Genomic DNA, 27,340 nt, shown 5'->3' on the forward strand with positions numbered 1-27,340 from the left:
GCGGTCACTCAGTGGCCCGCAGATGATCCATGCAGCGGGGGGCGGTGCGGGAGGGAGAGACCCAGATACGATCAAGGAGACAGAGGTTGTTCCCTTGGGTGCATGCAAGGGTAAGAAGGGAACTCACATCAGTTAGCACGTGTACTGAGCCCCTTGCATACCTTGGCTCATTTAAGGCACCAAACCACCCTCCAGGGAAGGTATTATTATTCCTCCCATTTTACAGATGAAGAAGCTGAGACTCAGAGTAATTTAATCCCAGAAAGATTTATTGAGCCCCTCCTATGTGTAAGCACTGTGCTGGAAGTGAAATAGCTTGCTTAGGCCATATTCTTAGAAATGGACCGATGGCTTCCTTCATGAAGGGCTGTATTGCTTTAAAGCAGGTGTGACTTGAAGAAAGGAGGTGGTATAACAGGAACAGGAGACTTGCCAAGTGGGTGAGATGGACAGCAAGAGAACCAAAGGCAAGCTTAGAGCCAGCCAGGACTGCAGAATGTCCTAGGAGGTCTCAGGGTAGCTCCTACTCAGGTCAAGGTAGTGGCTCTTGGAGACTGGATGGAGGGGGGCAGGTGACGGTGCTATGAATACCTACAGACAAAAGTAACGGCTTCCCTTTCTCAGTTCTGTGCATCAGGCACTGTGCTAAGAGAGCCCGAAGTGTCCTCTACGTGTGTAGATGTCTGTGAGGGTGAGACCACGTCAGACTGAGCCCAGTGCTCGCTCCTTGCACAGTGTCTGACGCACAAGAGTTGCTCAATAGGGGTTTGAGGGATGAATGAATAATAAACGGGGAGGGAGTGGATAGAAACAAAGAGCTGTGAAGAGCCTGTCAACACTCAAATAAATAACACTTCCTCTTCTGGGAAAGTCTCCTCAAATGGAAAAATCTTTGGATAACTTCGTATAGCCTCTGGAAGGCTTCAGTTGAAGATAGAGGTCTGTTTCTGGAAGGGACAGCGTGAATACGCTATGAGAGAGCGCCCGGGACTGGTAATTCTTAAAGATAAAATCCCAAGTAGAGGCCTGTCTTCTCGGTGGGGTGTCCAGGGACAAGGGTGAGGGGCATCTTTAGGCCTGGAGCAGCCAGCAGGTGCCTGCAGTCATGGCTGAGCTGGACATAGAGGGATATCTGGAGCCCTCGACAAGGGCCAGGGTGCAAACTCCTTGCTGGGTTCTGAAAGCTTCCAGAAACAAACAGCCCTAGCAATTCCAGTGAGTCAAGGGTTGGGGGAGGTCCCCAGGATCAGGAGAAAGACTGCTGGGGCTTGAAGAAGGACTTACCTGGAGGTGAGAACACAGAGCATTCCTCCTCCTCCTCTGGCCATGGGAATGCAAGCCTGCTGTGGACCGTCCTTTTATTGCAGTTCCCCACCCACGTGGCTCTCCACGATTGGTGCAGAGGTGTGACTGGAGTTAGCCTGCCAGGCATACACTGGGCTGGTTGGGTGCAGGTAAGATAAGCAATTTACCACAAAGGATGGTGAAGGAAGGCCCCTTTGTTCTCCCCCCATCCCCCTGCATGTAAACCCTTCCAGCAGCCCCTCCTTCATGCAAATGTTTCTCTATGAACAAGAGCAGCACGTACTGAATGCTGAACACACTGGGCACCGCTGAGTGCTTTGCACCCATTACTTCTCACATTTAATCCTCACAATAAACCAGTGAAGCTGGTACCATATTTATTACCAGAAACCAAACGCTAATCAAAAGGAAGGATGTGGATATTAAAGGATAATATCCAAAGGGAAGTGGAGAGAAATCAAACACACACTTGTTTGCGCAACAGATTTCCAATGTACCTTGTGTTCCTAGCTAATCACCTTAAAACACTACTGCTTTTGTCTGGATGCCACTCAGCTTGAAGTCAGTTAGAGCAAGGGACAAAGTAAGGAAGGGGGGATGGGTATTTCTGATTTGGGGCCCATAGAATCTACCCAACTTCAGATGCTCAATGCTGAGGAGTCTGGGAAGGGCCAATCTGGGGATGTGTGAATCATGGACTAGCAAAGGATAGCCCATGACCTTGGACAAAATAAGCATCAGAAGAGCCTTTTGGTCTGTGGGTTACCCTAGAGATTGGAAGGTATAAAACTGAGAGGAAGCTGAAGATCTTGGACTTTTAAATTCCAGGCTTGGACCTGGCTTTTGTGGCAAGGTAGATATTACAGAATTAACAAAAGAGTCAAAGCTTTAGCAGAATAAATGGCCATTGCCTTTTCTGTGTTACTCTGGGACTCTTTAAGGAGCCAAGGCTACAGGGTTGGGGAGCATGGGGGTCTTGGCGTTGGTAACACCTTCCAGGAAAACCTCAACACGGACAAGGAAGAGATGGTACAAGCCACCTTCTCTACTCCTAGTGCATTTGGAGAAGAATCCCCTAAATGTGAAACTTATAACAACTACAAATGCTGGATTCAGAAATTCATCTGAGCCCACAAAATAGCCCACTGATCCATTCATTTTAGCCAGGTACCCACCCTAGTCTCCCCTATGGCCACTCTCAACCTTCTCCATCCTTTTAAACAGTCTTTGCAGCCATCACTACTCACTTACTCTCCCCACTTCCTCCATTCTCAGCAGGTGTCTTGCATTCTACCTCAAGAAAATTTAAGTCATCACACTTGACCTCACTCAACTATGTGTCTCCTTCCCCTAGAAACATATAAATATCTACCCCCATTTTCTAGTCCCTCCCCAACTACTGATAAGGTGATCTTTCTTCTTTTCAAAGTCACTTCCTCCATCCCTCTCTGACTTCTCCATTTCAATCTGAGGCATATGGCTAAGATTGCCCTGCTAAGGTCACCTCTTAAGCAAGTCCACTGGGCATTTTTTCTGGCCTCTTGTCAATGGATTTTTCGGTGCTTTCTTCAGGCGCTCTGTATTTCCTCGACTCCCCTGTGCCAATTGTTTTCTGGATTCTCCTCTACCTCTCTGGATACTCGTGCTCTATCCTTATCATTATCATTGTCATCATCATTATCCTCTTCCTCCAGCTGTCCTTGAGAATGCTGGTAGGTCCCGTTTTTCTTGTCACTCCACGGACTTTCCCTGGGAGGTGTCAAGTTATCTCATGGTTTCAAGTACCATCCACAGGCTGGTGAGTTCCAAATCTGTATCTCCCTCCCCGACTACTCCCTTGAACTTCAGATCCGCCCACCCAGATGCTTGCTGGACTGCTCCACTTGGGCTGAGATGCTTGAGGCACCGTGAACCTTAGCAGGTCCAAATCCTAACTCATCAATTCCCCTAGATCTCTCCCTACTCGTTGTATAACCTATCTTAACCAATGGTACCACTGCTCACCTGGTCACCCGAGCTGGAGACCTGGCTCCTTCATTTCTCCCTCAGCCTCATGTTTCCAATACCATCAATCTTTCAAATATTCTTGAACCTGTCCTTCCTTCCTCATCCCCATGTCATCAGCCTTAATTCAGGCCACCATCATCTCTTAGGAGGGTGATTTTAAAAGCTGCCTAATGGGTCTCCCTGCTTTCGTTCTTGTCCCCTTTGATTCTGTTATCTCCCTGCAGCCAGAGGCCACAGTGTCACCTCTCAGCAATATGCCCTACCCACCCCCCACACACTAGGCTTCCTGGGATCTGACCCCTGTTCACAGCTCCCAGCTCATGTACAGATTTTCCCCACACACTCTATGCTCCAGCCTATCTGTGGTTCTCTGAACTCTTCCCCGCCACACCTTTCCATGCGCTATTCCCTCTGCCTGGATTACTCTGTGCCCAGCCTCCTACTGCTCAGCATTCAGGTTTGCCTCTTCCAGGAAGTCCTTCCTAAATTCCACAGACTTGCTTGTGCTGCTCTTCTGTGCTACTATGCCTCTCTGGGCTGATTATGGTCACACTCGATTACCCACTAACGTATCTGTCTCCCTCTGAAGGCCCTAAGATCTTTGTGGACATGGATCCTGTCTTTGCAGTTCTAATCAGCACCTAGTAAGTACTTGTTGGGTAAACAAATGGACAGAAATCACAGTATGTATGCTCAAGACCCTTTCCTGTGTGTAATGCCTCAAACTTATGGTGCCCAAGTCTTACTGAGAGATTGGTGGAAAGACACAAGTTCCTGCCTCAGGACCTCTGCACTTGCTGGCCCACTGCCTGTAATGTTCTTCCTCAGATATCTCCCTGGTTCATTTTCTTACTTCTCTCAGTTTCTGCTTATCAGAGAGACCTTCCCCAAGCATGCTATGTAAAATAACACCCTCATTGCCTTATCACCTTTGTTTCCCACCCCTCCCTTCTGAGAGTTTGTTACCACCTGACATATCACATAGCTATTGTTTACATGTATCCCCCTTTTAAACATAAGCTCCTTACCAGCAAGGGCTCTGTTTTGATCACTGTCAGTTTCCCCGCTGCCTATAAAAGCGTCCGGCCTTGAATTTATGCTCAAAATCTCTGTTGAATATTGAGTTGAATAACTATCTGATAGCAAACAGAAAAGGAAAGAAAAATAAAGGAAAGGAAAAGTAAAGGAACACAGGGACAAAAGGATAAATCCTGATGTTTTTTTTCCTCCTGGCTCTTGCCTTTGGCCCTTTTGTTTTTCTTTATGTTCTCTTGTACCTGAACCAAAGTATACATGATTCTGCACATGTCTAGCCAGGCCCATCTGACCATGGACGTCCTCCCACGTAAAGCTCTTATGTAAAGGCAGCAGGCATGGGGATTCGGTGCGTGCCTGCGTGTGATAAGAGGTTCCTTAACTTAAGATATGCTGTCCCCACAGCCCCCAGTTTGCTGATACACACGTGTGGTTTTCCCTGGGATCAGAGGTTCTAATAATGGGTCAGGGCCTTGGTCTCTCCTGAATGCCACGGCTGGGGTCCATCCAGGGAAGCAGCTGGCATCAAGGTGGACATTTCCCATGGGCATCAGCTTCCTTTGGTCCACTGGTCAAAGAAGTCTAGAGCCCCTTGGGATATCCAGGTCTCCTGGGCAGCCTCTGGTTGTGCGTGCAAGGAGCCTCCAGAAGGCCCCCCTTGCAAAGCATCCCCTCTCAATGGGATTAATGGTCTGCTTTCTGCTTCCGCTGCCAAGTCCCTGTAAACAGGTCTACATCTTCTACATTGGGAGGGAGAAGTGCAAAGGATGGAGGAGTCCCTAGGACGTGCCAGGTACGTCACTTATAAGGATTGTGAGACTCCGGAAGGCAGGGGCTGTGTCTATCTTATTCACGTCTGTCTTTTCCCAGCACCTAGCACAGTGCCTGGCATATATTAGGTGCTCAAAAAATTTTTTCTGGAAAACTGAATGAACCTTGTGAGAGTATCATTATTCTCCCCATTATGCAGAAGCAGCAGCCCCCTGTTATACCCTCCATTTCTGCAATGCCTGACACACTTATCATTACTTGTTCAAGTTCTTTTTCCCCTGCCAAACCTTAAGCTCCAGGAGGGCAGAGATTTTTCTCTGCTGTATCCCCAGCAGCTAGCACAGTGCCTGGCGCATAGTAAGTGATCAGCAAATATTTCTTGACTGACTGACTGAACGGATAGATAGATGGATGAAGCTCAGAGACATTGTGTATTTTATTTAGGTCCACAGAACTAGAGTTGAACCCAGTCTCAGTGACCAGACCATGAAGTCCATGACGGCAGGGATGGAGTCTGGTTTTTCTCATCATCGGATCCGTAGCACCACGGACAGTGCCTACATAGAGCAGGGGCCCAATAAATACTTATTGAGTGAATAAATGACTCACAGACTGAGCTTTTCAAAATTATTATTTTGCAACACTATTTAAGGAGATAGGGGCCTCACGTGCAGACATATCACAAGTCCCATTTTGAGAGAAGGCAGCATTTAAAGACACAGGCTGTTTTTTGGTAGCAAGGATTAAAGGGGAGAAAACAGTAGAGTGACTGAAATGTGGGCTCTTTTCTCTGTGGGTAGAGTGCTAGCCTGCATCGCCTCACCAGTCAGTAGGAAGTGAGTTGGTAGCCACAGAGCACAGGGTTTCCAGCCACTGATCACTGAGACATCAGGGTCAAGGTGGCCGACAGGAGCAGAGGCAGCCAGACCTTCAGGAGCTCTGAAAGGAAAGTGATCACAGGGCTGCTGCTAGCACTGATGTGCACATTTTATGTGCAAAACTAACATAAACTGCTTCCTCTAAACTGACCAATAGGAAAGGACACCCTCTCTGGGCTGATCAGTTAGAAAAAGGAAGCTTTCTCTTTATCTGCCCTGAAAACCAATTAGATAAAGGTGCCCTCCCAGGTGGGCCAATCTGAAAAAGGCAGGCTTTCTGCAGGCACTAGCCTTGGTATCCCCTCAAAAGGGCATTCTTGTGCAGGGACCAACTTACTCAACCTTGGTGACCTTGAGGGATATTCACAAAGGGCAAGCCTCTTGGGGATACCTTGGCTCTCCAGCTCTGAGCTCACTGATACTGGGATGAACTAGCTCAGGTCAAACACTAGGTTGGTGTAACAACCTGCTCGGATCTAGGTGCCTGGAGCCAAGCAGGACAAGAGCTACATGGATTCACTTTTCGTCCAGATTTTCAGTCAGTTCAGTGCCCATAAAAATCAAGGGCCATGAAAATGCTGCCGGTCCCCGGCCTTTGTGGTCAGAGGAGCAGAGAAGCAGAAAAATAGCGTTTCTTGTTTTTCTGCTGTGTTCATCCCGGCACTAAGCATCCTGAAAAAGGTGTCAGAGATGAGCCTTGAAGCTTCAGGAAGTGCCCAAGGTTCAGATCTAGAATGTGTGCTTGTTCACTGTGTACAGGTGTGTAACAAGTGAGTATATGTCTGTATATACAGATATGCACACATGCAGCTGCAGCTGTCATGCACCTTTGTGTGTGAATGTGAATATGTGCACGTGACCTCATGTGTGTGTGTGTGTGTGCGTGAATGTCTGGGTGATGTCTGTTCTTGTGCACCTGTCTGTGCCTGCCTGCATCCATGCGCGCTGTTGTGGGACAGCATGGCTATGTGTGCAGCCCCAGGTCCAAGACTTTCCGTAAGTGCCGTCACCTCTTCAGAGCTCAGCTCAAGCAGGCCAGGTACTCCAGCATACCCTGGGCCCACAGATAAAAGCCCCAGAGGAAAGTTCTGGTGCAAATCCCTGTGCAAAGAGGACCTGAACTTACCCGAGCTACTGGGAGCAGCCCTTGAGACTGCGGCCTGGCTCCCTGTGGGAGGAAACAGAAGGATCAGTGCATGGGGAAGCCTGGGTGAAGCCCCTTCCATCTGCTCTTCCTTGCAGCCAGAGTGGTCTTTTTGAAACCCCAATCTGATCATGTCACTCTCCTGCTTTGGACCCCTCAGGGGCTGCCAGCTACTTTCAGGAGAAAGGCCCAAAACCTTAGCAAGAACCACATGTCAATTATATTTCAATTAAAAGGAGGGGAAGGGGGAGGAGGGGGGGGAGGGGAGGGGAGGAGGGGGAGGGGGGGAGGGGAGGGGAGGAGGGGGAGGAGGGGAGGGGAGGAGGAGGAGGGGGAAGGGGAGGGGAAGGAGGGGAGGGGGAGGGGAGGAGGAGGAGGGGGAAGGGGAAGGGGAGGGGGAGGGGAGGGGAGGAGGAGGAGGAGGGGGAAGGGGAAGGGGAGGGGGAGGGGAGGGGAGGAGGAGGAGGGGGAAGGGGAAGGGGAGGGGGAGGGGAGGGGGAGGGGAGGGGAGGAGGAGGAGGGGGAAGGGGAAGGGGAGGGGGAGGGGAGGGGAGGAGGAGGAGGGGGAAGGGGAAGGGGAGGGGGAGGGGAGGGGAGGAGGAGGAGGGGGAAGGGGAAGGGGAGGGGGAGGGGAGGGGGAGGGGAGGGGAGGAGGAGGAGGGGGAAGGGGAAGGGGAGGGGGAGGGGAGGGGAGGAGGAGGAGGGGGAAGGGGAAGGGGAGGGGGAGGGGAGGGGAGGAGGAGGAGGGGGAAGGGGAGGGGGAGGGGGAGGGGAGGGGAGGAGGAGGAGGGGGAAGGGGAAGGGGAGGGGGAGGGGAGGGGAGGAGGAGGAGAAGAAAGAGAAGAAGTACTATAAGGCCTCACATGGTCTGGTCCCCAACCTGCATCAGCTCACCCTCCTCCTTCCAGCCTGCCTGACCTTATCCCAGTTACTCTAGCACGGTAGGCTCCCTCCTGCCACAGGCCCTTTGCCCATGCTCTCCTCTCTCCCTGGGATTCCTCCCTCTCCTCTGCTTCTCCTGACCCCTCTTAGTTAATCCCTTCTCAATTTCCAGACCTCAGCTCCATTCTTCCCCAATCCTCCTCACTAAGTCTGCTTCCCCTGCTGTAAGAGCTCAGAGTTCTGATCCATTTTCGTGACTGCGCTTACCGTAACTGCAGAGATACATGATTATTTGAATGACGTCTCCCCTACTGGTCCATAAGTGCCACATGAGCCAGGCTTGTACCTGTTGCTGCTCATCCTGAGACCCTAGCCACTAGCACAAGGCCTGGCACAAGGCAGGCATGAGAAGACAGCTGTGCAATGAATGAGTGAATGAGAACCGGCAAGAGGAAGGCAGCTTATAGTCTACCTCGCCTCGCAGGATTTACTTGCTCCAGTTCTTCAGACCCCAGTAAGACCCCAAGTGCCAGGCTCTGTCACCCCTCCTCATCTCCAGAGAACATTTCTCACCACGAATGTGGGGAAGGGAGGGTCCCTCTTACCTTTCCGTGTGATGGGACCCAAGTTTAGGACATGGGTTTGGTCTATGATGCCCCCCCTGCGGAATCTGGTCTCGGAGCAGGCCTGCAGGGAGAGGGTGACAAAGAAATCTTTCCACAAGGGAGACTGAATGTGGCCCTGCCAGGGGGAGTGGGCTACACCCTTCACAGGAGCAACCTCCTGCCTCAGGCTGGGACTTGAGGATGGTAGAGGCAGGGGTTGTTAGGAGATCGGTATACGTGGGCTCATGTCCCAGCTCTACCATATGTTAGATGTATGATCTTAGGAAAGTCACTGAGCCTCTGTGCCTCTCTCCCCATATAGAAAAAGGGACTGGTAAAATACCTCCCTCCCAGAGCTGCTGTGTATTAAAAAGTTAACACACATAAGTCACACTCAGTGCTTAAAAATGTCAGTTTCTGTTATTAGAACACAAGCTTGCAGATAAGCCAGAGGTTCTGCTGCACTGCCCTGACCCCACCTGACTTCCCCACAGCCTAGGTCTCCTGCCCGGTCACAGCAGCCTCATCTTATCGCTCTGTCTACCCCTGTACTAAAACAGAAACATGGCAGACGTGTTTATATGTTTTCTTTGAACCTGTGGCCAAATGTCTTCAGCAGGCTGAGGGAGGGGAGGTGACTCACAGGTTTGCACTTTTCATTCACGGTGTCGCAGAGGTACACTTCACAGTGCAGGTAGACCAGGTCATGGTTTCCAGCGAAACGGAACATCTGGACAGAAAAGCGGCCCTGAGGGGACTCCCCATTCTCCTCCACTTGGATGGTTGAGTCCTCCATGCGTGGACATCTGGGAAAGTTATGTCATATAACATGGTTGGTTAAACAAACACTCTGGGGCCAGACTTCCTGGATTTAAATCTCACTCCACCACTTATTAGCTGTGTGACCGTGGGCCATTTACTTAACCTTTCCGAGCCTGTTTCCCTATCTACGTAGGAGGAATAATAATTGTAGCCCACACCATAAGATAGTTGCAACGAGTAAATGAGTTAAAATTACAAAGTACTTATTACAGTATGTGATGTACAATAGGTGATACATATATATGATTCTAAAGTAAAAATGTCATCGGTACAGAGCTGCAACCATCCTAAAGTCAGCACTTCCTGATTTCCCAGGAAATGGCATTCAGGAATCATTACCTACCATTTATTGGCTGTCCACTAGTGCCTGGTGTTAAGTTTAACAATGGAAACGTCTGAGCACTGAGGGCCATTGACCAAATTGGACTGTGTGTGCTCATCTACACACATACACAACGCACCCAAACACATGGATAGAAACTCAAAACTGCACGTTCGGAGACTCACACGGGTGCTGGGCTGGAGCAGTACTCTCAGCAGGCAAATCAGGTACCCTGTCTGCTCTTTCACATGATCTGCTCAAAATGGATTTAGAAAAGGGGCTGAAGGCTGATTGCATAGGAGAACCGAGAAAGGAACTTCTGGGGTTGGGGTTCACTCTGCTCTGTGTCCCCTATGATTCAGATCTGACTTCGCTTGGCAAAATAAAAGCCCTGAGGTTAAGGGGACCCACCTCATGAAAGGCAGAGAGAGTGGCATCCAGCACTGCCCTCGGCAGCCCCAGGCACTCAACCCAAGCAAGGCACCTACGTGTCTCCTCTAGCTGCCATGGTCTCCCCAACTTGTCTCCTCTTTACACGCCCCGTGATATTCTGAGCCTCTCACAGACTGGTGGTCCTCAGCCCAGCTCCCACCCATGCCACGGCAGAAACACAGGGCCACAGCCAGCATTTCTTCATGCTTCTTTTTCAAAACTTTCCAAACTTTCCACAATGTACATGCTCTACCTTTATACTCAGACAAAAAAAAAATGCTTAAAAAATCCCTGCACAGATAGGTTTTATTTATGCCTATTTCACATATGAGAACATGAATATCCAGAGAGATGAGCTGATTTGTGTCTCAAACTACGAAATAGCAAAACCAAGATATGAACCCCAGTCTCCATGATGCCCCAATCGAGGTCATGCCAGCATTTTCCAAATTTCAGTTCTTTTTTTGCCTTATCCAGAAACCGTCTCCATGAATGTTTTCCTGTTTCCCAATATTTGTATTATTATTTTACATTATTATATTATTATTACCATTTTTCTTTAAATCTGCACACCTTTTTACTGAAATACATCTATTTTTTAGAAGATCGTGACCACAAATAGCAAACCAGTATTAGTTGCCATATATAAAACATGACCATACTAATAAATATAAAGTAAAACAGTGCTATTACATTTTACTTAGACACTGCTGGCTGTAAAATGCCCCAAACAGACTTCTGCTCTCCTTTCTTTTTGTTGCAAAGGGAGATTAGCAAATAACAGAAGTGTGAGCATCAGATGAGCACCCAGTAGAGACTTTCCCCCTTGATTTGACCATGCAGATTCTAAGAGAACTGAAACAGAAATAGGTCAGTGTCTCCTGGGAGTGCTTTCTCTGATGGCACTATTAAAATTGCAAATGCCCTCCCCTTTTCCTGCTTAGGTTTTTTCCCATAGCCCCTTCATCATTAATATGCCATGGATGTCACTTTTGTTTAATTGTTGGTCTCCCTGCTTAGAATATCAGCTATATGGGGGCAGGGAATTTTGCCCCTTCTATTCATTGTTATTCACACAGCCTGGCACACGTAAACTTCCAAAAATATCTGCTCAATTTATGAATGAAACTGTGAACTACTTTCTCACAGTGTGGTTCATGGTTCTCTAATGCACTTGGGTCAAAAGCAGCCCATCTGTGTCCCCCCTGTTTCAGTTGGCCCTTGGCTAACCATACCTCCACTGCACTCCTCCCAGCCAAGTGCCAGCCTGCTTCTGCCCGGGGCCTGCCTCTCCATCAGGTTTCTCATCCTTTTCTGAGTCCTGGACCCCCTCCACCATCTGGTGAAGCTCATGCTTCCCTCCTCAAAAATAATGCCTTAAATGCATAAACTAAATTACATAAGACTATAAAGAAAACCAATTAAACATAGTTCTTAAAATATTAAAACTTTTGATACATGCATTATATATTTACGTATCTATTATATAAATGTATATATATACATATTTACAAGTACATGGATTTGATATTACAGCAAATAATATCTAGTAGAAATTCGAATACTATAGTAACGAAAAAGTATTGATGTGTGCAAATGTTTTCATATGTCCTGCTAATATCTCTGTGGTTTCTTGCCTATATCATAATGAATGGCAATGCTAAATTTCAGCTAGAGGTGAATGAATATAAAAATGTACTTTGTACCCATCCAAGTCCAAAGACCCTCCCTGCTCCCAAATTCCATCCATGGGCCTTACCTGTCCTGGATGATGAAGTACTTCAAGGGGTCTGTGGCATTGCTGCTGGGTGTGGCATAGCAGTTGGTCATCAGCAGTGCAAACCGGGACAAGTCGCCCCCATCCAGCATGGTGCCCACATAGAGAAAGGCCTCGGCGGACAGGGCCACGGAGGAGCCTTGGTAGGGCTGTATGTAGGCAGGGCTCTGGAAGAGCGCCATCCACACGGTGAACATTCCGGTCCCACCCATGCTGATGTTTAGGGCGCTGCAAGAGGAGAGGGGCTGGTGAGAGAACCAGAGCTGAGAATAGCAACAGATAGGTCATCCTTTCTGGTCTGCATTCCTAAGCAGTTCCTGACAGTTATTTGCATTTTTATCCAGCAATAGGACTGGAACCCACCAACCATTGCTCTGCAAACTACAATGAGCACACACAGGTCACTTAGGGATCTTGGTGAAATGCGGGTTCTGGTTCTGTAGGTTTGGGGTGGGGCTCAGGGTTCTGCTTTTCTAAAGAGATCCCAGGTGATGCTGCTGCTTCTGATCCATAGACCATATTTTCTGTAACATGTCCACCCCCTCAGCTGGTGGCCCCTGCATGCAAGAAGTGCAGCAAGCACTTTCTCTAGGGAATCACCTAGATTCCTTTTTTGGTCTTAATCTAGAACAGTTTTAAAAGATGGGTTATGAGTCCTACAGGCCTTAGTCAGAGTTCTGGCTCCACCTACAGCAGAAGATTGGGGTTTTTAAAATGGGTTATTTTAAATCACATTAAAAACAGCCACACTGATGTAGACTCCATGGGATTATCCTACAAGGGACACTGGAAGACTGATGCCTGAGGAAATGGGGTACGTGAGAAATGGTAATGTGGAAGTCCATTTCAGAGGTGAGAATGGGGTTATTGGTTTGGACTTGGTTAGACTGGAATGAGATTTCTAGCTCAAGCCAGAGAGAGATCTGCATACAGATGTTTTGTTCCCTGGAACCTACCAGGCCTGGGACATGGCCACATTGCTCCAGGGCACTGCTTGGCCAGGTGATGCTCCACACAAAGGCAGACAATGAGTAACTGTCTTCCTTCAAGTCAGCCAAGCACCCTCATCAGTGCCCAGTGCCCTTCCCCAAGTCTGGTTGGCCCAGGGAACATGTGACCATGGGCAAGCTTCAAAGAAAAGGTCATGGTAGAGTGGGGACTCTATGCCTGGTGGCCTGGGTTTGAATCCCAGCTCTGTCACTTACTAGCCTCTACAACTTTGGACAAGTTACTAAACTTTCTTTGACCTTCCATTTCCATATCTGTATAATGGGAATAATAATAATACTTACACCTCCTGGGGTGTGCTAAGCTTTCAATGGGATGTTCCATGTAGAGCATTTAGCACAATACCTGACATATGGTCAGCTCTCGATAAACACTTGGTATTATTACAACTATTATTTTTTTCCAGTATCAGCTTCATCGGCCTATTCAAAGATTTTCAAGTTTATTCAGCAACAGGATCCTTTTATTTTTTTAAGTAATAAAACTGATAAAGAAGATGTGGTACATATATATACAAAGGAATACTACTCAGCTATAAAAAAGAATGAAATAATGCCATTTGCAGCAATATGGATGCAACTAGAGATTATCATCCTAAGTGAAGTAAGTCAGAAAGAGAAGGACAAATACCTTATGATATCACTTATATGTGGAATCTAAAATAGGACACAAATGAAGCTATCTATGAAACAGAAACAGACTCACGGACATAGAGAACAGACTTGTGGTTGCCAAGGGGGAGGGGGTTGGGGAGGGATGGAGTGGGAGGTTGGGGTTAGCAGGTGTAAGCTTTATATACAGGATGGATAAACAACAAGGTCCTACTGTACAGCACAGGGAACTGTAGTCATATCCTATGATAAACCATAATGGAAAAGAATATGAAAAAAGAATGTGTGTGTGTGTATATATATATACCTGAATCCCTTTGCAGTATGTAGAAATTAACACAACATTGTGAATCAACTATACTTCAATTAAAAAAATAGGAAAAAAAAATAAAACCTCATGTGGCACTCAATGTGGGTGGAAGTTTTCTGGTTCCCACCCCTAAATCACCTCGTTAAAGACCCTCACACTCCAAGAAGCATAAATTGTAAACCCCTCTTTATTCAAACCCCTTCTATTTACAGAGAAAGAAACTGAGGTCCAGATATGGGGTACAATTTGCCCAGTCCCATAGCAGGTCTGGACTGAGACCTCTCCCTCCTTTCCTCTGGTCAAGCCACCCTACCCCTCTGATAAGCCAGGGACCCTAATATTGGGTTCACCACTGCAGAGCACGTTTGTGCTTCTAAGAAATACAGTCCAGCATTGCCAAACCCATTTCACATATGAGAAGACTGACACTCAGAGTGGGCCATCCACTTCCCAGAGCCATCTGTGTGATGGAGCTGGGGTTTGAAAGCAGCCTCCAGACTTCCTAGCTGGGCTCCTTAGAGGCTCCTTATGGAGTCCAACACTACCTCCCAGCCACCTCCCTCCACCCAGCTCCTTGTGGGCAGCAGTTGACAGGGAAGCTAAGGGCCTGGTGCCTAAGGGGTTGTGGGGTAGAGCCAGCCAGGGATGTTGGGGACCCTCTCTGGCCGCACCTGACCATTGGCTGCAGGGAGGTCTTCAGGCTGACTTTCATGTCCAGTGGATAGGAGCATGCAAAGTTGATTTTGATGTTGAGGTCACGGATGATGAGCTCATCTGCCAGGTAGAGAGTGTTGCTGTATGTGGCATGAGTTTCATTCCTCTGTGTTAGGGTGGGGAGGTGGGGGGAGGGAGGGTGGAAAAAGGGGCATAGAATCTGAGTAAGATTCAAAGCCAAAGGTGTTGAAACTGCCCTCCCAGTTTCCGTGAGCACGACTCATGTGCTAGCCCCCTTCCCTCACCCCAGCTAAATGCTCATACTGCATCATTGCACTGGCCCTGCAATGACCCTAAGAGGCAAGGCAAGCACCTCCCTGCCTCTTGAAAGGAGACAGAAGTTCATGGGAACTGAGTGACTTGCCCCTGGTACAGGGGCTCTAACAAGCCTGGACTCTTCCCATCACCCCATGCTTCCTCTCGCAAACACTACAAAGACTGAAAACCATGTACCGAGTCATCATTAATGGTGGAACTTCAAAAAGCCATATCTGGCAAATGACAATTTTTTCCTTGTATCTTTTGTCCTCTTTCTTTTTCTTTTGGGGGATGAGGGAGACGGGAGGAAGCAGAGCCCACTCACACAAGTGTTTACCTCTGGGTCCCTTTGGAGGAGGCTTCTATAACTGAGGTCCTAGGTCTACAAACATCAGTGATGCAGACCCTGCCTCCCAGGATGGCCAGAGACAAACAGATCTGCTTCTGAACTCAGCGCTGATACCTACTGGCTTAGAATAGTCATTGCACTGTCTGGGCCCTAACTTTCCCATCTGTAAAATGGGGAACTATCACTATGGATCGTCCTCTTATTTGCAGCTAACATTTACCGAGCACTTACTATGTGCCAGTCACTGTCCTAATCATTTCACACACATTAACTCCTTTAACCCACTTAACCCTATGCAGTAGGTACTATTATTACTCCCTTTTACAGCTGAGGAAGCTGAGGCACAGCTAGGTTAAATAAGTCACCCAAGCTCACACAGCTAGCAAGTGGTAGGGCTAGGCTTGAACCAGGCAGTGCTCTGACCCTGTCCCACAATGGCCAGAACGTACCGTCATCACCGTCCCACAGGGCCCATCCCTGGCTGGGGTCACCACGGACATCCAGTCCCGGTCGCCCCTCTCAGTGAAGCCCGAGCACTGGCTGTCCCGCAGGTACATGAAGACCTTCTCAAAGCCCAGGTTCTTGAGCTGGCACTTGCCCAGGGACAGCTTAATGTCATTGACCCCACATTCCAGCCTGCGCTCCACGAGGGAGAGATCTGAAATGATTAGGGAAGGCAGGATTGGAGGGAGGCCTGGGACCACAATTCAGGGTACAGCACATCCCCAGGGCCCAGGCCCAGCTAGCCAGGTTGGCCACCAGCTGGGGGTACTCAGAGTCGCTTCGGTCTCCCGCTGTGGTCTCCCTTCTGAGAGAGATGGAGACATGAGACTGGATTCCCAGCTCACTGGATGGATCCACGTGACCAACCACCAGACCATGTTACCCTAAGAGTAGGTTGTATACAAAGAACAGTATTATCTTTGGGTCGTTCACTGCCCCGGCATTAAATAACATCGAATCCCAGTAAAACAAAACAAAACAACAAGCAAACAAAAAAAGCGAATAAGTGAACTGCAATTTCTTTCCACCCTTTCTACATCAAGGAGACAGTCCTCAATAGCTGCTAATGTTTTCAGTGCCCTACACTTGCTAATTTTCGTTTGAAACAACAGAGCACAGACCTCTGGCTAAGTATTTGCAGCACATAACAAAGTACGGTTGGACTTTTTAAGTTGAAGTATTACACAGCTGCTGAAATTGAATAACTTTCTTTCATTGTATTCATTTTTACTGTTACCATCTACACAGGGTAAGTGTTACTTCCCACAGACAGACACAGCAGTGAACTTCAATGTCCCAAGTTTACTTAAAAGAAGGATGTGACTAAAATCAGGACTGGAATTTGGGAAATACTAGCCTGCTTCAGTCATTATACATATGGGGAAACAGGTTTAGAGATGGCCAGGGCCCTGCTCAGGGTCCTCAGCTGGTCAGTGGAGGGCCCAGCCCAAGAAAGTGCAGACTGCGGGCCACGCCTGCGTTCTTGTGCTGCAGGAATATGGTTCAGGTAGCCTCGGGCCAACAGGTGGCAGCCACCTGCATATCCACTGTGGTGCAGGGGGCCTCAGAAAGAAGGCTGGGGGTGAGGTTGTTCCCCAAGCTCTGGGAGCCCAGAGAGCTTCTTGCTGGATTAAATGGATATTACCGGACCGACTTTCCACTCAGATTGGATAAAAAGCATTCCCTGGGTCATCCCCACAGGCCCCCAATTCCCACACAGGAATGTGTCCCTCCCCTGGTCGCTGACATTTCTCAGCACCTCCCCTCCTCCCCACTGGCCTCACCAGTGATGCTGAAGTCCTGTTTGCACTGGCAGTGCCATCTGCCATTATCCGATTTGCAGTCCTCGTCTACACTGCACTCCTCACACGTCCCCTCCACGGAACCGGGGTCTGCAGGGTTACAGACAGACAATCAACAAGGATGCGCTCCAGTCCCTCGAGGCGCCCACGCGGCCCGGTTGCGGTGGCGGGGAGTCACCCACTCACCTGTGCAGTAAGCCAGATGGCACTCGGGGGGCGCCGTCAGGTTGTAGACATAGTAGCCGCCTGCACAGGCCTTCACCTGGACAAGCGTGTCCCACAGGCAGCAGTGGCCACTCCAATGCGCGCAGGCCCTGCGGCTCACGATGCCCTCGCTGCTCGACGGGTGCGTGCCATTGAGCCACATGGGGGCGGCCGTGTTGCAGCGCAGGACAGGCACGCAGGTCTCGGCCAGGCGCACGCCGCCCTGGCCCACGAAGCGGTACCAGCCGGCCACGTCGGAGTCACAGGCGTAGCCCGCTCCGTACTGGGCGCTGCGCCAGTACTCGTCCAGGATGCGGTGGGCCTGGCACGGGTCGGCGCACACAAGCATGTCGCCCTCGTGCACGCAGTCCAGGCCAGGCCCGCAGGAGCCCGGGAAGCATTCACAGCGCCTCCCGTCCCCCCAGTAGCCTGCGGGGCACACGCACGAGTAGTTGCCCTCGCTGTTGACGCAGGTGGCCAGGGTGTGGCAGTGGCTGAGCCCTGGCTCAGCACACTCGTCCACGTCTGTGCAGCCGAGCTCGGAGCTCAGGCGGAAGCCTTCGGGGCAGACGCACGTGTAGGAACCTGGCGTGTTCACGCAGCTGCTGGGGGCGGAGCAGTTGTGTGTCGTGGGAGTGGCGCATTCGTCCAGGTCCTCGCACTCGAGGCCGTCGCCAGTGAAGCCCACCTGGCAGGAGCAGGTAGTGGCAGCCCCATCCTCCGTGCAGGTGGCATTGCTGTGACATTCAGAGCAGCTTCCTGCGGACAGAAGAGACCAGACTCAGCGTGGAGGCCGCTAGGCCACTGGTCACCCAGAGACTCTTCCTGTGTCCCTTAGGGTACCCACGTTCTTTAAGACTTAGTCCATAGACGACCACCTTCGAAAGAAAGAAACCAAACTCCCCTGATGGTGTCTAAGCATTGCCTTCAAGCTGTGTCTTCTTTTCAAATGTCCACCTTTCCACCTCCAGAGGAATAATGCAGAGTTCTTGACACTTTGGTAGGGCTTAGGTGACCCTGTCACCCCTTCCCCGACTTGGTACATTCTATGCCTTTTGCTCAGATCTCCTTCCCTGCTTCCTCTCTCTCTCTGGCGGTGGCAGTCACACTTTGTGCCTCTGTGACAATAGTAATAAGATCGTATGGAGAAATCGAAACGAACCTTCTGGCCAACCCGATAACAGTAAAGATAGTGAGCTGTTGTTTATTAAGCACTTAGTATATGCCAGACACTGGGATAGGCGCTTTCTATTCATTATCTCATTGAATCCGCTCCAATGGCCCTGGGGAATGACTTTTGTATTTGCCCTTATTTTAAAGGTGAAGAAACAAGATTCAGAAGTTTTAAGCCACTTGCTCCACTGGTAAGCAACAGAGCTAGGACACAAGCCAAGGTGGCAGGACCATAGAGTGTGTGCTCTTAACCACGACAACACGATGGTATTTACTCTCTGTCCCAAAGTACCCCAGCTGGAGATTGTGAGGTGGTGGCCAGCTCCCTTCTCCAAGGAAAAGCTGAAGCTATGTGCAACCCAATGGAATGGTCACTTAAGTGTTAAACGGGAGGTATTTGAGAGCCAACTGGGTGTGTTCAAATCTCCTGTGTGGTTGAATATGTTCTTGACCTTCCAGTGATGTGCCAGGGGGCCTTAGTGATGTTCTAGACTTTTGTCTCTCAATATGTGATCCAAGGACCACAGCATCAGCATTATCTGGGAGCTTGTTAGAATGCAGAGTCTCAGGCCCCACTCCAGACTTACTGAATCAGAATCTGCATTTTAGTAAGATTCCTGGGTGAGTCCTATGTACATTATAGAGTAAGAAATGAATTTAGAATAAAGACTGTGCAAATCCCAAGCATAATAGGAGAGGGATCGAGACCGCCTCTGCTAATGTGAGCACTGCTCACTATACGCACACAGCACTTACTCGCTGCCGAGGTGTCAGAGGCTGCAGCTATGACGACCCAAGAGGTCACCACCACTACCATCCACGTTAAGGTCGAAGAGAAGAGCCACTTCATCTTTTCTGCTCTTCACAGCTACTTCTGGTCTGGGGAGACTTTCCCAAAGACAAGGAAAAGCTGGCCTCTTGGGGTTTCCAACTTGTCCTTGACACCTGAAGTCCTGTGAACAGAGACGGATGGGATAAACACATGATCTAACTCCCAGCCCCACGGTTGGGAGGAGTACTTTGGTTGTGCACTGCGTAAGTCCAGGAGATGCCATTTATGTGAACCACAAAAAGTGTGTATTGTTGTGGCCCTTGCTTTGGTGGCGTTTTCCCCTCTATGGCCCTACTCTTAACTCCCACTCACATCCCAGCATCAGCTTCCCCAGTTTCAGCGCATTTGGAAGAACTGAATCTCTCATCTGGAGCAGGAACCAGCAAGATGGGGGAGTGTTCTGGACTCACCATCTTACTGGAGGCAGCTTTGGGTTTTAACAGCCAACTCCTGATCCCCTGATGGGAAACTTTGAACTTGCCCAGATACGTTTATTCATTCAACAAACATTTATTGAGTAGTTACTATGTGCCAAACAGGGAGCTATGCACCAAGGTGACAGACAAAGTCCCTGACTTCATGCAACTCACATATTGTAAAGAAGTGGCTTGAGATAAGCAACTTGAGAGGTGATTAACCTTTGTAATGTATTTTAATGTTTCCAGAGTGCTCACTTATTATTTCACCCACCTGGCAAAGTAATCTACTATTACCCCAATTTTTACAGCAGCAAAATAATGTAGCATGGTGGTTAAATATGTGGGACCTGGAGCCTGCAACCAGGATTCAAATCCCTATTTTACCAATCACTATGATTGGTAAACTCATAGTGTAACACTGGGCAATGTATTTCAGTTCGCTAAGACTTAGTTTCCTCATCTATGAAATAGAGATCAGTGCTTGCACAAATTGAGTGACTACAATGCATCAGCCTCACTGTGAAGAAGTCCCCTGTCATCAAAGAACCTGTGTCCTAGAAAAGTGTTTTGCAAGCCTTTGAGACAATGATCTGCTATAAGAAAATTAGTTTATGCCATGACCCAGTACAGCTGCTTGTACACACACACACACACACACACACATGCACACACGAAATGAATATTTTATAAAACAATTCTTACCATTATGGTGTGCATTCTTTGATGACATATTCTATTGTATTTAATTAAAATAAAATTCTGAATGTAATCCACAAATGATTTCATGATCCACTAATAGGTTGTGACCTATAGTTTGGCTAACAACCGACTGCATACTGTGGTCCAGGGATTAACTGAGATGATATGTGCAAAGCAGGCTCAGAGCAGATACTCTTGTTCACTGCTGTATACCCCACTGCCTGGTACATAGTAGCCACTTCACTAATATGAATTGAATGAATGAAAAAATTGTTGTTAGGGAAACACAGGTTGAAAGAGCGGGGGATTGACTTACCAAAGCTCACGAAGCCAATGGTCAGCAGAGTGATGACTCAACCTAGGTCTGACCCAAGTGTCCAATCTCTTCATTTCTGCTCCCCCCTCCCTCAAACAGAATGGAAATCAGCAGAAGACCAGATGGGGAGAAGTGGCTAGGAAAAGTGAGAGCTGCAGATAGCCTTACCTGAAGCCAGAAAGGTAGAATTAATCTGTTTACAAGTGTGTGCCCCCTATATATATATATATATGTATATATATATATACACACATCTGCCCCCCACTGGCACTCTCTCCTCCAGTTATTCTCTGGTTCTATTTCTTGATTGTTTTCCTGGGGGTGGAATATTTTCCCCCTTTGGCACAGTGTTTTCCTTTCCTAGGCTGTGAGGTGGTTGTTATTCTTTTTCCTAATTGGTAGAGACCCCAAATGATTGACATTGGGGGTCACACTTGTGCCCACAGTTACAAGCCCTCTGTTTTGCACCTTTTGGGATCAAGAGATTCCTTAGTTAGAAATTAACTGGGAAAACAGTGCCAAGTTATTGGGCTTTTTCTTGGTCATTGAAAAGGACGAGGTGGAGCCAGGCAGAGGTCAGAATCTGAAGCCAGGCTGCTCCAGGAGAAAAGGGTGTTCATTGTCCATACTGGGACATGTACCTGTGGTCACTCGGGTTCCAAAGCACACTCCATCTTCATGGGCTAAGCCAGCTCCCCTGGGGTCCAGATGGGAAAAGGAAAGGAGCTGAGAATGGCTGAAGGTCAGAGCCAGAAGATAACTCAGACATCATTGGACCAGACTCACTTTATGAACCAAGAAATCTGAATTCCCATGAAGGAAGGTCCCTTGGGAGGTGGATAACTTTGTGATTGAACAAACTAACTTTGGAGTCAGTCCATCTGGATCCTCATCAGCCATTGCTGTGTGCCAGTAGGCTCATTTCTTTCCTTCCTGAGGTCATTTTCGTCATCTATAAAATGACAATACCCATCTCCTAGAGTTGTTACGGTGATTAAGGGAGATGATGCAAGTAAAGGCATGTAACAATGATGCCATCTGTGGAAGTCACTGCCAGTGCTGCTTTGCTGATGTACAGTCACAGGGTAGAAAATGACAGAGCCTGGCTGGGTTCAACCCCGTGTCTCCTGACCTAATTCCATGTCAATGGAAATCCCATACTGAGAAAAATCAGATGTGTGTGAACTCAGGCTGCGCAGGAAAGATGACAATGACCCATGGCACTTACTTTTTCAGGGCTTTCTTCTTCCACCTGGTTTAGTGGTTGGGTGACCATCGGCAGTGTCACACTCACCTCTTCAGGGGAATTTCATAGGTGTGAAATTACTGGGTCAAAGAGGTGGCACAGTTTTAAGAATTTTGATACCTCTTCCCAAAAAACACCCCAGAGAGATCTTTAAAAATTAGTTTACAATCCCACCACAGTACTCACCAACCCTGAGCATTAGCTTTCATCTTTGTCAAAAAGTGAGAAATATCTCATTGTTATTTACTTTGGCAATTCTTCGATGAAAAGGGACGTTATTATCTTTTCATTTGTTTACTATTATTCTTTTCTGAACTGGCTGTTTGTATCCTTTTCTTTTTTTTTGCCCCCTATAAGAATATGTCTTTTTTCCCTCTCTTTTCTATAGCTTAAGAAGAAACTAAAAGTTCTTAATATTCTTTTTCTCCATCCTGGATGGTGAATATCATTTCTGGTTGGTGCACATGAGGCTCTGTCAAAATCCGAGTTTGGGTGTCTCTGAAGGATTAAAGATGGAGCTCCAGGTGGCTCTTGGGGTTGTCTGGGCAGAGATCCTGGGCAGGAAAATGGGGAGTTTGGGCTGGAGACTATTCATAAGTCTAATAACCACATTATTCTAGTTTCTGTATTTGATGCTTTTACACCTTGAGACTTTGCTGACTCTGGAGGGACTATCCCACTGAAGGTAAACTAATGCCTAGAGATAGCAAGGAATATCTCACGATATATATCCTTGCCATCTCTAGGAATATCATATTCCTGAGAGCATGACTTCCATGTGCACAACTGCCAGGCCAGAGCCCATCCCCCAACCTCTCCTCTCTCAGGCTCACACTCAGGGCCACATTTTCTCTACCCTAATCACCCCAGGGCCAGGTACCAGACAGCTAGGGACAACTCCCAAGTCCCAGAGCCTGCTGAAACTATTCAAACTAGCCAATCCTAAACCTGCTTACCTTGCCTCTTCTGTTCCTTCCTATGGAAACCACAATGAAGGCTACAGTTTCAAATTATAGCTAAATTTTCCCTTTGCTTTCTCTGCCTCCTGACCAACCCCGGCACTTCCCTGTGTGCTCCACCCATGGCGTGGTGTGTATCCTCCTCTTGGGATCTGTGAGTATAATAAACTGTCTTTTTGATGACAGTTATCTCCTCATCTGTTGGCCTTGCCATACCTGAATTATAATCAAACCTACATTTTAAAACAATAAGCATCATCCTCACTCAACACAGCTGGATCATCTTGTGATATTTCTCTAATTGGCTATTTTTCCACTCTTTCTTCTTCCTACCCTCTCCCCAGTCCCACACACTTAATGACATCATGGCATACTTCATTGGAGTAACTAAGCCATGCCTCCTACATCTTCTCCATCTACCTGCCTCTGGACTCATCTCCCACATCCCCTCTCCTGTCATGATGGAGACAATATCTTTCTGCAAAAGGCCTTTCTCTCCCTGTATGCTCTGATGACCTCCCAACAGAGGGTCATCACCTGCGCCAACTACCTATTCTGTTTACCCCAATCTGAGCCCCTACTTCTTAAGGTCCCAGTTGCATCTGGGGAACCTGCAGGTAGCACACCCATTTTCTGGCTTGTGGCCAGTCAGAGGCTCTGTTCCATGTGATTTAGTTCTAGCAGTCCCCGTGGACCCCTCCTTCTTAAAGCCACTGGCAGCCACGTGGCTTTAAGACTGAAGCATGTGAGCCTCGAATCGTGTCCTGCATACTAATACCTGCCCCTGTCGGGGCAACTGGTTCAGGTGAGTTCCAGGGCCCCAGGCTGTGTTCCCTGCTTGGTCTGGATATGGACAGGCCAGGTCTGGGGGAAGAGAGACAGGGACACCGGCTCCGGAGGCCTGATAAAGCACAATCAGCCTTTGTGTTACATGACGGGTAGAGTGTGGAGAGGCCCAGATGGTTTGTGCAGACCTTGGTCCCTAAAATATTATGCCCTCCTTTTCCCAAGAGAAGGTTTATTATCACCTGACAGAAATGAATGTCACAAACCAGTGGCGTGAGTCTGAATGACCTCTTAATATGTCTACGTCCTAATCCCCAGAACCTGTGAATGTTAGCTTACATGGCAAAAAGGACTTTGTGGGTATGATTAAGTTGAGTATATTGAGATGAGGTTATCTGGGCAAGCCCAGTGCTATCTCAGTGGCACTTAGGAGAGAGATGCAAGAAGAATTAGAGGAAGTAGGAGCAGTGAGGATGGAAACAAAAGGTCAGAGTTCTTTGAAGAAGGAACCATGAATGCAGGCAGCCACTAGAAGCTAGAAAAACAAGGTAGTACTGCGAGTGCTCACGGCTATGGTTTTTTAAAAGATCACTTTAGCAGCTTTAAGGAATATGGATTTTGTGTATGTGTGTGGGGCATGGAGGTGCAGAGTGGCGGTAGAGGGACCAGTTAGAAGACTTCTGTGGCTGAGACTGGTGGGTGGAGATGGAGGGCAGTGGGTGGAGTCATGTGTTTGGGTAGAGTTACTTTTATGGTAATAAAAGGAAAGAGGGACCTTGAGGGTTAGCCCAGGATATGGCTGCTTAAGAGAGTGGGTCATTTTTGAGATGTGAAAGACTGGGGACAGATTTGGAGTTGAATCTCTTTCTTACTGTGCTAAAATGAAACTTAAAAAAATCAATCCACCTCTTTGAAAGCATCAGCCACCCTCTGGGGACCCCAACCTGATGGCGGTAGTGTGTGTATAGTGGTTAAATGCATGGTCTGTGGAGTGAAATTGCCTAGGATCATATTTCAAGGGCTTTCTAGCTGTGTGATCCTGTCTGGTTGCTTAACTTGTCTTTGCCTCGGTTTCCTCATCTGTAAAATGGGGATGATGAAACCTAGCTCCCAGTGAGGTTGTGAGAACTAAGCAAATGCCCACCATGTTGTAAACACTCATTAAATGTTGCTCTTATGGCTTCCCTTGCAGCCCTATGTGAATTCCAGGCCAAACAACTCTTCTAAGGCAGCACCAGCCAGGAAAAAGAGGTAATGAATAAAACAGGGCCAAAGACATTCAGGGGCTTTTATTATCCAGCCTCCACCCACCTACCACAATTATATATAATTTTATTTGGAGTAGATCCACTCAGAAAATGATGCCAGGACCTGGAAAGTGGGCACCCTCTCTCCTGGTTTTGGAGAGGCTACAGTTCTTCCTTCACTCTTGGCTTCTTCTCCTGTCCTGGAGGTCCCTTTGGCTCAGCTACCTTCTCCTCCTCCTCAGCCATTTCTTTCTGCCCAGCTGGCCCTTCCAGCTTGGTCAAGTTCTCCAGCTCAGGCAACTTCTGTTCTGGTAGCTCTTTCTTCGTAAAATGTACCTCCTTTTCCTCAACTAATACCTCCTTTTCTGTCACTTCACTTTGCTCAACAGACAGTAGCTATTCAAGAAAAGAAGAGTGGGAGGGATAGAGGGAAGAAGGTGGAGAAAGAAACAGAGGCAAGAATTACGCGATAATTATTGTAATTGCCAAGCTGCCTTTCTCTGCTCTATGCCCACAGTTGCGGCTGCCCCAGGCCTGGCTACTGAGATCCATTCCCGGATATTTGCTAGGGCTAAAGAGTAGGTACTTTCTTTCCAAGCTGAGAGGGTGTTAGCTGAGAACTGTGGAGCAGTCATTGCCCCTCTGTGGGGAAATGCCTACTTGGGAATGAAGCCAACACAGAGGAAAACAGAGATGGGGAGACAGAAACAACTTTGAGCTTCAGGATCCACCCACATCTGACGTTCTCCCAGTTACAGGGGATAAATTCCCATTGCTGCTTAAGCCAAAGAGTACTGTGGTTTCTGACATTTGCAACTGAAAGGGTCCTAACTAATACAGATGACACCTTCCAGCAGATGGCCTCACAGAGGCATGAACAGAATTAGGAGAGAATGGAGATTGTAGAATGATGCCGGAGGGCAAGAGCCCATCAAGACATGTGGTTTCCCAGTCAGGAACAGTGGACCCAGGGAAGCAGCCTTAGGAGCTGTGTGAGACTTCAGAGCGTTTGCCCTTCTCAGTGTTTCTCAACTCCACCTTTCTGGTAGTATGTGTCCTTGAAATAAAGTCATCCAAACTGGATTCATCCTCCATTCTCTCCAAAGTGCACAAGATTATGGAAATCTTGGTACCCTTGTGCCTAGTCTATTGAGTTCCTGATGGTTCTGTGTGGGACAGAATAATCCAGGGTACTGCTGTTTCGCCTTACCTCATCTTCGTCCTCAGTCTGGATCTCGATTTGACTTTCCAGGAAGTTAGAAAAGCCCTTCAGGGTATGTTCACCCTTATATAGTACAGCCTAGGAAGAAAATGCAGCAGGGTCAAAATGGTAGCCCCTTCTTGCAAAATACTCAGGGATTGCTCCACAGGGAAATCCAGAGTCAAATTCCTAACAACCTAAGTGCAGTAAGCAAGTTCCTTAACTGCTCTGAGCCTCCATTACCGTGGTTCTAACATAAGCATAATGAAACGTCCTCCATCATAGGGCTGTGACGTAGTGGTTCAGAGCAAGAATTTTGGAGCCACACTATTGGGGCTCAACCCCTGGCTTCATCACTTAGCAGTGTAGTCTGGTTGCTTAACCTCTCTATGACTCAGTTTCCTTAACTGTAATATGAAGATAATAACAGTCCCTACCTCATGGTGTTGTTATAAGGATTTAATGAGTTACTATACGAAAGGCACTTAAAACAATGCCCTACTCATAGTCTGCACTATATATATTTGCTATTATTATTATTATTATTATTATTATTACTAAAGAAGAAGAATAGTTATTTTACAAAGTGTCTGGCCTATGTTCTTGCTCAGCCATCACTAGCTTCCTTTCCTCTTTCAGTCTTTAAGAAGATTAGGAAACTGCTTGCTGCCCTCTAGCTGTCCAAACTCCTTTTCAGATAACTGAAGATCTGTGCCAGGTCCATCCTTTCAATCTAGGCACGTGCATCTTTTGCACCAGGAGGATGACATCTCTTTCACCTTCCTGTGGGCAGCCTTCTGCCTATGCCCTTGTTCATGTTATACTTCCTACCTACACTTCACACCCTTCTGATTTAAATCCCCACCGTTCTTCAAAGTCTCATGTCTGCCTGAAGACTTCCAGCCATATCTGTCCTCCAGTATCTGCCCTATCCAATTCCAGTTGCATTTGGAGATGAGCCCATATCATGACTTTTCCTCCACACTCAGTCATACTCTTCTTAGGAGCAGGGACTTTGGCTTGTGATTCTTTGATTGACATTCTTCTCCACATGCCAAAGTGGCATGAAGAATGGGTTGCATGAACACTGGTGATGTTCGATGACTCTAATACCAAAGTGTAAAATACTGAATTGTCTCTATTACGCATTCTTTCTTCTTCTGATAGCACTCCACCCCCAATACGCACACGGTGACTCCCTCGACCTTATTCCATATAGTCTA

At 47.9% G+C, this 27,340-nt stretch overlaps 2 protein-coding genes across 2 annotated transcripts in view; both read right to left on the bottom strand.

Moving 5' to 3' along the window:
- Positions 1–5,995: 5,995 nt before the first annotated feature.
- UMOD (uromodulin) lies at positions 5,996–19,262 on the bottom strand (the record flags this gene model as incomplete). The annotated part of the gene is made up of 10 exons (XM_079719170.1): positions 5,996–6,057; positions 7,123–7,164; positions 8,628–8,709; positions 9,271–9,433; positions 11,963–12,208; positions 14,581–14,729; positions 15,680–15,888; positions 17,018–17,125; positions 17,222–17,998; positions 19,169–19,262. 10 exons carry the CDS (start codon positions 19,260–19,262, stop codon positions 5,996–5,998), a joined length of 1,932 nt encoding a protein of 643 aa, XP_079575296.1.
- A 5,816-nt stretch (positions 19,263–25,078) lies between these two features.
- Positions 25,079–27,340, bottom strand: part of PDILT (protein disulfide isomerase like, testis expressed) — a gene marked incomplete at its 3' end in the record, with an annotated part of 29,236 nt that continues 26,974 nt past the window's right edge. Inside the window, exons 10-11 of the mRNA XM_079719275.1 lie at positions 26,127–26,216; positions 25,079–25,312 (exon numbers count right to left, since the gene is read on the bottom strand). Of these exons, the coding sequence (XP_079575401.1) occupies positions 25,079–25,312; positions 26,127–26,216 (324 nt within the window). The remainder of the gene's footprint in view (positions 25,313–26,126; positions 26,217–27,340) is intronic.

The sequence above is a fragment of the Hyperoodon ampullatus genome, assembly GCF_949752795.1.
Source record: "Hyperoodon ampullatus genome assembly, chromosome: 14".
NCBI lineage: Eukaryota > Metazoa > Chordata > Mammalia > Artiodactyla > Ziphiidae > Hyperoodon > Hyperoodon ampullatus.